A 12,685-nucleotide genomic window follows, 5' to 3' on the forward strand; every position below is an offset into this window, starting at 1 on the left:
CTCGTGCCTTATTGCTTAAATATAAGCCATTGATTACACACACACACACACACACACACACACACACACACACACACACACACACACACACACACACACACACACAGAGCCCTATCCCACTGGGCCTCAGTCACAGCACAGTGGAATAAAGGCCATTTCCCAATCACTTGCCTGTGTGTGTTCAGTGTTAATCAGTAACTACCAACCTCCTTGTCTGTCTGTGTCAGTGTTATGCAGGGTAGGCTGTTTTGTTACTCTGGTGTAAGTGGGTGTTGTAGCGAGGTGATTATGTTGAAATTATGTTCCAGCTGTTGGAACATCCACATGTCATAGAACGGTTCTCTCTGGCAGCGCTGGGTTCCACCTACTTAGTAAGAATTGTTGTCCTTCATTGTTATGGCTCTAGTTGCCACGTGAAAGGATCTAGCATAATCTATCCGCCACTACTTTCATTGTCCGTAAATAAATATTGTTTCCCATTTCGTGTTTCATCGTTATTTACTTCCTAGGAATTGATTTCCCATCGGCTTATCTAGCAGATAATCTTTGGTCAGAGCTCATTGTCATGCTACACCATGTGATGCCAGTTAATTCCCATTCTATTGCTTGTTTATTAAAATGATTGTTTAGTGTGCTCATATCTCCAATCTCCATTACAGTAATTTGAATGGTCTATGAAAAGCCACAGCCATCTGGGTGTTTTTATATGTAGTGTGAAAGATGTCCTGAATGTCTTTTCACTACATTAATTACGAAGGGACTTGAGCAGTGTAGAATACAGATTGGCTCATAACCCATTAGCTTCACTTGCATTTTTATGTAGCTATTACTGGCTAATCAAAAATCAGACACGTCCCCCGCCTTTCTGCCCAATGGTTGCAAGTGGAGTTCAAAGTGTCTGTCTGGTGGTTGAGGGAGAGGGAGAGGGAGAGGGGGGGGAGATTTTTTTTAATGTCAGTTGACTACTTTCCTTTTTACTCCTGTAGTTTGAGGGTACTGTACAGGCACGTTTCCAAGCACTGGGAGTAGGTTATTACCCAAGGGAGATGTAGTGGAGGTAGCATACTTATCAGAATTGCCAACAACCGGATATATCCGCTTTTCAGGGATACAGCTAATTCAATCTAGCTTCCTTTTCCGTTGGAAACCTGATGTGGGAACTCCGCTCAGGCTTTTTCTTTTACGCCTGCTACGTTAGGATAGGGAGGTAGTGTTGGTCATACATTTCACTGCACTGTTCTCATCTGAACCCTCATAACATGCATGGCAGATTTACTGGAAAGCTTAAATGTGATCAGATGATGGCATGAAATATCACTTTTCCCCTAGTGTGCGTGTGTATGGTGGTTGAGAGGAGGCGAGACGTCCGTGAGTATCAACTGTAATAAAGACAAAAGCAGCCCAAGGTCATCGAGGTCCCAGACTCATCAATTAGATAAAAAACAACTACATTGGTGCCCCCTGATAAAACGTCAGAGAAAACAATTCCCTGATAAACAGTTCCAGGTGAATGGAATTTGTTTTGAAAATGTAATTTCAGTTTTTTGCATGTAGGCTGTTTCTCTGGTATTCACTGATGCCTGATGATAAATGCATACATAGCTCTGTCACATAGACGTCAGGCTCTCTGTGTTGACTTTGATAGACATTCATCTCACTTTGTTTCTATTGCTCTCATTTCACTGGCGTTGTTGTCTGCTGCTCAGGGCTGTGACTGAGTCGCTGTGAACAAGGACGTCTGTCAGATCCAATGGACAACAGAATCAGCTACCGCAGCAATGTGGGGTTCATGGCTGTTAGAGTTTAGTGATCTGTGACCATATAAAATGCTCGGAGGGCCTTCTCGCTCTCCACAATAGCGGGTGTGACTGAGACTGAGCTGTGTGGTGTGATCCCAGTCTGTCATGCCCCAGAGGGAGGTGAGGCGACGGGGTTGGAGATTGAGATGATGAGGGTCTTGAGAGCAGTGAGGGTGGTGCACCTGTATCCCTAACTAGGCCAAACCTTCAGGACTAGACAAACAGGCTCCAGGAGGTTGGCATCATTGTGCTGACAACACTCTCACCACAAACACAATGTGCCTTCAGTTCAAAGAATGACACAAGGGATGTTCCAAGGGTAATTTAAGGGAATTCCACTCCTATTTGCATTGTGCTTTTCATTCTTGTTCAACCTCCTGTTAATTGTGAACCATTATGTAATGGGGACTATACTGTGTGTGTGCGTGTGTGCGTGTGTGTGTGTGTGTGTGTGTGTGTGGGTGTGTGTGGGTGTGTGTGGTTTTCTCATCACCATGGAAATTATAATTTGGGAGCTTTGTATATGTGTTATGATATCCCTTGGCTGTTTAGGGTGGAGAAACATCTGCAACACACAACATCCCTCCATATTGCAGACAAACGAGGGGAGAACAGAAAATTTCAGCATTTAGGCTTCATAAAGCATTCATATAGGCTTCATAAGCACTGCATAAATGGGTCACAAATCATCTGTAACCATATTTCATGCTCTATAAAATATGAATAAATGTGAAATGTATTGATGGTTGTCATAGTTATGCAACATTAAACTTTATAGAGCGTGATATGGTTATAGGTTGATTTGTGAAGCATCGATGTAGTGCTTTATGAAGATACCCTTCAAATAAAGCAGGACTGAAAATTCTGTGTCTTATGTCTTCTGTTGGGGTTCTTGGATGCTGCGTGCCCCCTAGCACGACAGGCTCCTACCAAATCAAAATGTATTGGTTACATACACATATTTAGCAGATGTTATTGCGGGTGCAGCAAAATTCTTGTGATCCTAGCTCCAACAGTGCAGTAGTATCTAACAATTCACAACAATACACACATCTAAAAGAATGGAATTAAGAAATCTATAAATATTAGGACAATCATGTCGGAGTGGCATTGACTAAATACAGTACAATAGAATACAGTATATACATATCAGATTAGTAAAGCACTATGTAAACATTATTAAAGTGGCCTGTGATTCCACATCTATGTATATAGGGCAGCAGCCTCTATGGTGCAGGGTTGAGTAGCCGGGTGGTAGCCGGCTAGTGATGGCTATTTAACAGTGGCCTTGAGATAGAAGCTGTTTTTCAGTCTCTCTGTCCCAGCTTTGATACACCTGTACTGACTTCTGGATGATAGCGGGGTGAACAGGCCGTGGCTCAGGTGGTTGATGATCATTTTTGGCCTTCCTGTGACGACAGGTGCTGTAGATGTCGTGGAGGGCAGGCAGTGTGCCCCCGGTGATGCGTTGGGCAGATCGTACCACCCTCTGGAGAGTCCTGCGATTGCGGGTGGTGCAGTTGCTGTACCAGGCGGTGATGAAGCCCGATAGGATGCTCTCAATTGTGCATCTGTAAATGTTTGTGAGGGTCTTGGGCCAGGCCGAATTTCTTCTTCTTCCTGAAGTTGAAGAGGCACTATTGCGTCTCCTTCACCACACTGTCTGTGTGGGTGGACCATTTCAGATTGTCCATGATGTGTACGCCGAGGAACTTGAAGCATTCCACCTCTCCACTGCGGTCCTGTTGACGCGGATGGGGCGTGCTCCCTCTGCTGTTTCCTGAAGTCCACGATCAGCTCCTTCGTTTTTATGTTGGCACCACTCTGCCAGGGCCTTCACCTCCTCCCTGTAGTCTGTCTCGTCATTGTTGGGGGCGTGCATGGCCACGCAGTCATGGGTGTAAAGGGATTACAGGATGGGGCTGAGCGTGCACCTTTGTAGGGCCCCTGTATTGAGGATCAGCAAAGTGGAAGTGTTTCCTAACTTCACCACCTGGGGGCAGCCCGTCAGGAAGTCCAGGACCCAGTTGCACAGGGCGATGTTCAGTCCAAGGGCCCCGAGATTAACGATGAGCTTGGAGGGTACTATGGTGTCCATGTAAGCGTCAGTGTTTGGCTTCTGTCTATTTGAGCTCATCAGTCTGTTGGTAATCCTGTCGAACGCGGCTTGTGCTTGCGCGGAGCTGCATAAGTGTTGCTCTCCACTTTCTGGAGGATCAAGTTTTGAAATCAGTGGAATTAGAGTATGTTAGCTGAAGAGATGGAGAAAACACCAGTGCACATTGAACGTGGTTTGTTAGCTCCCAGCACTGTGGCATTGTTGGCACTGTGTTTGTTGTTTAACTAGCTACCGTTAGCTGGCTGGCTCGTTAGCTAACGTGACGTGTGTGAACTTACACTTTTACTTAAGCTAGCTAGGTAAACAATGAACCTAGCTATGTCTTAAGCTAAAGTGTACTGTTAGCTAGGTAGCTAATGTTAGCTGGCTGGCATTCGTATCCGCTGTTTACTTTTCTAGTTACAGCCTAGCTAGCTAACATTGAACCTGGTTGGTTAGCTCCCAGCACTTTTTATTTTTCCTTTATTTAACTAGGCAAGTCAGTTAAGAACAAATTCTTATTTTCAATGACGGCCTAGGAACAGTGGGTTAACTGCCTGTTCAGGGGCAGAACGACAGATTTGTACCTTGTCAGCTCGGGGGTTTGAACTTGCAACCTTCCGGTTACCAGTCCAACGCTCTAACCACTAGGCTACGCTGCCGCATTGTTGGCACTGTTCATTGTAGTTTAACTAGCTAACGTTAGCTGGCTGGCTCGTTAGCTAACATTACATGATGTGTGTACAACACCCGTTGAATATGGCCGGTGTCAGTAAACGTCTGCAAAAAAGCGTAATGAAATTGTTGCCAGCAGAGCTGGTTAGGCTGTTTTCATGTTATCCATGGGTAAACAAATCATTGGTCAGAGCTTGAAGTGTGTGCTCCGAGAGCGTAACGAGATGCTCTCTAGCTTAAGAGGGTGTGAATAGCTCTTCACTAGTTACCAAAACATTCAAAGGCCATTTTCTCAAAAGTGAGGTTACAAAGTTCATCAACTTTCTTTTTTTTTTTTATTTACCCCTTTTTCTCCCCAATTTCGTGGTATCCAATTGTTGTAGTAGCTACTATCTTGTCTCATCGCTACAACTCCCGTACGGGCTCGGGAGAGACGAAGGTTGAACGACAGAGCCTGGGCGCGAACCCAGGGACTCTGATGGCACAGCTTAACACAGCTTAACACCTTAACCACTGCGCCACCCGGGAGGCCCCGTTCATCAACTTTCAAAGTAGAATTACTTTCCCATTGTTCCTCAAATGCAGTGTGTGATATACCATTTTGTAGAGTCTCTACTTTTATCCAATGTTAAAAAAAAAACACAATTTCAAATTTTGCTACATAGGCCGAATCCAGGTGGTTAGTCACAATTGCCCTGGGGGGTATGAACAAAGAATCCAATTCGGGGAAAGTTGTAATGCTGGTGACTTACCGCCGCTCTGATATCCCAAAGTTATTTCCGGCTGTATGTAATAACACAAAAAACATTCTGGGCTAATAATGTAAGAAATAACACACAAAATACTGCAAAGTTGCTTAGGAGCTAGAAGCAGAGCAGCCGTGTCTGTCTGCGCCATCTCCTTATCTCCCTACCACCAAATGACACACAGATTACTTTAAAACATTGGGCTGGCAGAACATGCAGCAGGGGCGTACGATTGATGAAACTCACTCGGGGTCTGAACTGCCCATGGCCCGCATCCAAAACCTGCTCCAGCTCCCTGCTTACTTTTAGATTACAGAATGTAGTTTCAACCCAGGCTCTGGTCTCGTGTGCGTGTGTGTGCGCGCCTGTGTGTGTGCACTAATTCAGATTTGTTTCACCAGGTTGTAGTAAAAATGTATTTTCTGTACACAGTATCATTTCAATGCTATTGAATTATACACAACTAGTAATCTGTGAGCCACATCGAGGGGATAAAGCCTAGCAGACTAGTTTAAAAAAAGCTGCAATTTTAGTTTTGACAGTGGAAGGCGACTGACTGTCAAAAGGATTTTTCTATGTGGCGGCAGCATGTGACAACTCCATTCTCTATGGACTGTGATTCCATGCTGAGGGCTTAAAGCTCTTATTGAATTGAATGGAGAAAATCTTTAGCTCCGTTGATGTCACCAGGAAAATATGTTTATTCATTCTAAGAATAATAAACATGATGCTCCATTTGGGTGATGAGCAGAGCTACACTTTTATTTATTTTGATACATAACCTATTCAGTCTGCTTTATTATAAACCTCTTCCCTGTGTAGTTCACATTTTACAAAGATGTGTTTTGCCTTTATTGAAGTAGCACTTGACCTCATAATAACAATTTTATGAAGGCTCTATTTCAAAGATTTGAAATAATCCAGTTAACCAAAATATTGATTGTAAACCTTAAAGTAACTGTCAAGTGAAGATATGACTTTTAAATGTTGTTATTATTATGTTAACTCAAATAATGTTGTTGACTCATCCTATACTCGTATTTGTGTCCAAACCATAAATTGGAGAAAAACTCTACCTCAAAGTAGGGCTGGACGATACGGCCTAAAACTCAAATCTCTGTTATTTTTTTTCAAACCGTCACGATATATAGCTTGTTTAAATATATACCTTTTTCTTAAATTGTACAATTTAAAGGTCAAATAGACCTAATTTAAAACAGTCAGCAATAATCTAATGAATTTACGGTTTGTGAAATTATACCTAGACTGAATATACGCTTTCCACAACCGTAAAACATTTACATTTGAGTCATTTAGCAGACGCTCTTATCCAGAGAGACTTATCATTTGTTTTACCTAGTCGGCTCGGGGATTCGAACCACTGGCCCAAAGCTCTTAACCACTAGGTTCAATAGTTTTACCAGAACAAGCTGCCAATTTGTTATATTTTATGCTTTTGCACGTTTATAAAACAGAATAAACAAATGGTATAACAATATTTATTTGACAAAAATGCTGCTAGCAGTACGTGGTATCGTAATGCGCGCACGACAAACTGGGCATGCATTTTCCAGAATGAATGTTTATTGGTACATCTGCTTTAGTAGTGTCTGCTCTGCTTGAAATTTGAGGAGATGAAAGATGAACTTCTCTATTACAGGAAAATAATGTCTCAATGTGTTTTGGTGTCCATGTGAATGATTCTGTTAGACCGAACCTCAAATGCAAATAGCCATTTGAAATCGCTTGTCAGAGAAGAATAAGTGATCTCTCATCTTGTTGTTGTGAGTGGTAGAGGGAGGGGCTTTGGGGGTGTATGTAAACCATAGAGAAAGAGACAAAGCGAGATGTTTCTATCTCGCCAAAATATGTCCAAAATAACCCCAATGCGTTTCTATGTGCTTATTTTGAACATAAGCTTGTCGCTTGCCTTCCTGCCTTTTGGGACAACAACTCCTGTTGTTATGGTGGAGACATGAGCATCTCATCATTATATACAGATCTCTGGTGTAAATGGTAAGGTGCACAGTACAGGAGGAGCAATCGAGACAACCAAAAAGACAACATGAGAAGAAGTGGACATAAATACTAATAAAAACAAAAAATACAAAAAACCTTGATTCTGACATACAGGCATTTGGAATATCGCGAGAACATACATTTGAATTAATTTTATGTATCGCCTAGCCCTACCTCAAAGTTGCATCTACATTTTAGTCATATAGTAGACACTCTTATCCAGAGTGACTTACAATTAGTTAATTCATTTTAAGATGGCTGGGTGAGACACACATATCAGTCGTAGCAAGTATATTTTCCCCCTAAAATAGTTAACAGCAAAGCCAGTGCTCTTTTTGTTTCTCTTTTTTTTGTGGGGGTGCCGTGGGATTCATTTAAGATACCCATTATCAGGGAGGTGGGAAGGCCAAGAGACCAGGGGTGGCAGAACGGAGTGCTGTGGTTGGGGAGTAGAGTTTGAGCACATATAAAACTAAATGAAAAAACGTGTATCTCAAACAATGTGTCTCAAATAATGTGTCCTCAAATAGGATGATGTCATCCTCGTGAGCAGGATGAGCTGGCCAATCAGCGGTCTACTCGTATTAATATTTTTATGACTGGTATACGCCCACACAATTGTGACACGAAAAGCTGCTTGACTGGGCTGAGGAAAAAAGCGATTTCACTCGTATTATAATTAATTATAGATCATATTTGATAGAAATGTGCAAACACTGGACAGTTACTTTTAACTGAAACATAAGTGTGAACAACGAGGCACTCAGATGGAATCCTGATTTGTTTTAGAAGTAACATCATAGACTTAGTCATTCTAATTCGATCTTTAGCCCCAATGTGCTAATGAAGGGAATGCCATGCTATCAGTGTGTGCTATTAGGCTAATGATCTTCCTCTCCCTCCCTCTCTGTGTCCAGGTGTAGCCCATGGCCTGGAGATCACATCCCAGGGACCCACGTCCATAGAGAAGGCCAGCAGTGAGAGTGTCAAGCTGGATTGTCAGTTTTCTCTGGCCCCTGTGGACTCTGGCCCCCTGGACATCGAATGGAGCCTGCTGGCCTCCGACAACCAGAAAGAGGACAAAGTGGTGTGTGTTTAATGTGGTCCTTCCGAGTGGTGTTTGTTCTTTCATCCATGAAAAAAGGGTTTGCAGGTTATTCCTTCTTTTGGTATGTCAGAATTCATCATATTGTGTTGGAACTATCCAGTGTTTCAACAGAAGTGTTATGTGAGAGCTGGGACAATAAACCAAAAATGACTGACATTGGCTTCCTTTTAGCGAAGCATTGTGTGTACGTCAGTAATTTTAGTTGATTTAGCTACACAAAACGTTCCTGTAGATTATTCTAAAATCATTATTTGGTCAACAGTAATAGTCTATGCATTATGTTGATTCTGCTATGAATGCATCTGCCTGTCCCTCTTTCACTGTCGGCTGCTGACTCTCACTCCCTCTCCCCACTGTGCGCACGGAGGAGGGCGAGATGCATTCTGAGAAGCACAAAATGCTATTGAGGGAAAAATACTGTTCTTTTTACAGAGAGGAGAGTCGCAGCTTTCTGTCAGTGTCTGTATATATAATGTATTTCTCACCTCTGGTTTTGATGTGCCTGCGGACCGAATACATCATATAGCCTAGCAATGGAACGTCTAGCTAAGTGTTTTCAATTCCCACTTCCTCAGGTGGTGAGTAATGTAGCCTATAGTCCAATATGCACAAAGATGATGGCAAATTCTCTGAAGAGCCAAAAATATATCTGATCATTCTGGATCCTATTTTGACAGGTTGGACCTCAAAATGCATGCATTTCCTGGATTTGTTCAATGAAATACAATACATGATCAAAGTATGTGGCCACCTGCTCGTCGAACATCTCATTCCAAAATCATGGGCATTAGTATGGAGTTTGTTCACCCTTTGCTGCTATAACAACCTCCACTCTTCTTCAAAGGCTTTCCACTAGATGTTGGAACATTGCTGCGGGGACTTGCTTACATTCAGCCACAAGAGAATTAGTGAGGTTGGGCACTGATGTTGGGCGATTAGGCCTGGCTCATAGTCGGTGTTTCAATTCATCCCAAAGGTGTTCGATGGGGTTGAGATCAGGGCTCTGTGCAGGCCTGTCAAGTTCTTCCACACCGATCTCGACAAAGCATTTCTGTATGGGCCTCGCTTTGTCCACGGGGCGTTATCATGCTGGAACAGGAAAGGGCCTTACCCAAATTATTGCCACAAAGTTGGTAGCACAAAATCGTCTAGATTGTCATTGTATGCTGTAGCATAAAGATTTCCCTTCACTAGAACTAAGGGGCCTAGCCAGAACTAAGGGGCCTAGCCCGAACCATGAAAAACAGCCCCATACCATTATTCCTATTCCACCAAACTTTACAGTTCGCACTATGCATTTGGGAAGGTAGCGTTCTCCTAGTATCCGCCAAACACAGATTCATCCATCGGACTGCCTGATGGTGAAGGATGATTCATCACTCCAGAGACCGCGTTTCCACTGCTCCAGAGTCCAATGGTGTTGAGCTTTACACCAAACCAGCCAACGTTTGGCATTGCGCATGGTGATCTTAGGCTTGTGCACGGCTGCTCGGCCATGGAAACCCATTTCATGAAGCTCCCAACAAACAGTTATTGTGCTGACGTTGCTTCCAGACTTCGTTTGGAACTTGGTAATGAGGGTTGCAACTGAAGACAAGATGATTTTTACGTTCTTCAGCACTCGGTGATCCCATTCTGTGAGCGTGTGTGGCCTGCCACTTCGCGGCTGAGCCGTTGTTACTCCTAGACATTTTTACTTCACAATAACAGCACTTACAGTTGACCGGGGCTGCTTTGACGAACTGACTTGTTGGAAAGTTGGCATCCTATGACGGTGCCATGTTGAAAGTCACTGAGCTTTTCAGTAAGAACATTCTACTGTCAATGTTTGTCTATGGAGATTGCATGGCTGTGTGCCTAATTTTATACACTTGTCATCAACGGGTATGGCTGAAATAGCCAAATCCACTAATTTGAAGACGTGTCCACATACTTTTTTATATATACAGTTGATGTCGGAGGTTTTCATACAGTGGGGCAAAAAAGTATTTAGTCAGCCACCAATTGTGCAAGTTCTCCCACTTAAAAAGATGAAGCCTGTAATGTTCATCATAGGTACACTTCAACTATGACAGACAAAATTAGAAAAAAAAATCCAGAAAATCACATTGTAAGATTTTTAATGAATTTATTTGCAAATGATGGTGGAAAATAAGTATTTAGTGAATAACAAAAGTTTATCTCAATACTTTGTTATATACCCTTTGTTGGCAATGACAGAGGTCAAAACATTTTCTGTAAGTCTTCACAAGGTTTTCACACACTGTTGCTGGTATTTTGGCCCATTCCTCCATGCAGATCTCCTCTAGAGCAGTGATGTTTTGGGGCTGTTGCTGGGCAACACGGACTTTCAACTCCCTCCAAAGATTTTCTATGGGGTTGAGATCTGGAGACTGGCTAGGCCACTCCAGGACCTTGAAATGCTTCTTACGAAGCCACTCCTTCGTTGCCTGGGCGGTGTGTTTGGGATCATTGTCATGCTGAAAGACCCAGCCACTTTTCATCTTTAATGCCCTTGCTGATGGAAGGAGGTTTTCACTCAAAATCTCACGATACATGGCCCCATTCATTCTTTCCTTTACACGGATCAGTCGTCCTGGTCCCTTTGCAGAAAAACAGCCCCAAAGCTTGATGTTTCCACCCCCATGCTTCACAGTAGGTATGGTGTTCTTTGGATACAACTCAGCATTCTTTGTCCTCCAAACACGACGAGTTGAGTTTTTACCAAAAAAGTTATATTTTGGTTTCATCTGACCATATGACATTCTCCCAATTTTCTTCTGGATCATCCAAATGCTCTCTAGCAAACTTCAGACGGGCCTGGACATGTACTGGCTTAAGCAGGCGGACACGTCTGGCACTGCAGGATTTGAGTCCCTGGCGGCGTAGTGTGTTACTGATGGTAGGCTTTGTTACTTTGGTCCCAGCTCTCTGCAGGTCATTCACTAGGTCCCCCCGTGTGGTTCTGTGATCCTTTTGACCCCACGGGGTGAGATCTTGCGTGGAGCCCCAGATCGAGGGAGATTATCAGTGGTCTTGTATGTCTTCCATTTCCTAATAATTGCTCCCACAGTTGATTTCTTCAAACCAAGTTGCTTACCTATTGCAGATTGTCTTCCCAGCCTGGTGTAGGTCTACAATTTTGTTTCTGGTGTCCTTTGACAGCTCTTTGGTCTTGGCCATAGTGGAGTTTGGAGTGTGAGTGTTTGAGGTTGTGGACAGGTGTCTTTTATACTGATAACAAGTTCAAACAGGTGCCATTAATATAGGTAACGAGTGGAGGACAGAGGAGCCTCTTAAAGGTCTGTGAGAGCCAGAAATCTTGCTTGTTTGTAGGTGACCAAATACTTATTTTCCACCATAATTAGCAAATCAATTCATTAAAAATCCTACAATGTGATTTTTTCTCATTTTGTCTGTCATAGTTGAAGTGTACCTATGATGAAAATTCCAGGCTTCATCTTTTTAAGTGGGAGAACTTGCACAATTGGTGGCTGACTAAATACTTTTTTGCCCCACTGTATGTGTGGTAAGGAAAAACTCCCACACAACCCCCATGACAATAAAAACAGCCGTTCATCTCTTTTACTTGGTGCATGTTTTTAAAGCGTTATAAAATATCCCACATGGGTTTGAGTGTGTGGCATCGCTCTTTCAGTGTGTGCAAGCGTGCACTGTGCACGCTCGTTAGTGCATGAGAAGGGGTTTGTGGGGGTGTGTCAGTTGGCTCTTTGACCTCACCCACCTGCTCTCTGCATGGCACCTCTATTGAGTGGAATGCCACCTTCCAGCCGTGCTGTGAGAACCCGGCAGCTCTGTGTACAGGCCGCGTCATCCCTCTGTATTCTGGAGGTATGGGGTACACAAGGCTGCTGAGAGAATAGACAGATCCACATAGCCCATGCATTGCCTGAGGACATGTAGCTAGAAGCTTATAGAGGGATAGATGGCCTCACTCCAGGCCTCTGAATGGTGGGGGAGTCTCTCCTGTGTCTCTCCGTTCCACTCCTCCTCTATTGATGCCTCTGCATCCGCTCTCTATCTCTCTCTCTCCTTGTCCCCCATGGCTTGAGTTTTTTTTTTTTGTCCAGGGCTAGAAGAAGATCAGTAGGAGCCCTTCATTAGCTGTCCCTTTCACCATTCCTCCCTGGCTCCTACTTCCAGCCCAGCCCTGCTCTCTCCTCTCCCTCCATTGCCTCTGCAAAATTATTATTTTTTTTAAATTGGGGAGCAGTGCCTC

The 12,685-nt window shown here is 43.4% G+C and overlaps 1 protein-coding gene across 1 annotated transcript in view; it reads left to right on the forward strand.

Annotated features, from left to right (window-relative positions):
- LOC139423095 (coxsackievirus and adenovirus receptor homolog) overlaps window positions 1-12,685 on the forward strand; it is a 62,398-nt gene that overhangs the window by 32,183 nt on the left and 17,530 nt on the right. Inside the window, exon 2 of the mRNA XM_071174740.1 lies at window positions 8,255-8,424. Coding sequence (XP_071030841.1) covers window positions 8,255-8,424 — 170 coding nt within the window. The remainder of the gene's footprint in view (window positions 1-8,254; window positions 8,425-12,685) is intronic.

Source organism: Oncorhynchus clarkii, chromosome 12 (genome assembly GCF_045791955.1).
Source record: "Oncorhynchus clarkii lewisi isolate Uvic-CL-2024 chromosome 12, UVic_Ocla_1.0, whole genome shotgun sequence".
Classification (NCBI taxonomy): Eukaryota; Metazoa; Chordata; class Actinopteri; order Salmoniformes; family Salmonidae; genus Oncorhynchus; species Oncorhynchus clarkii.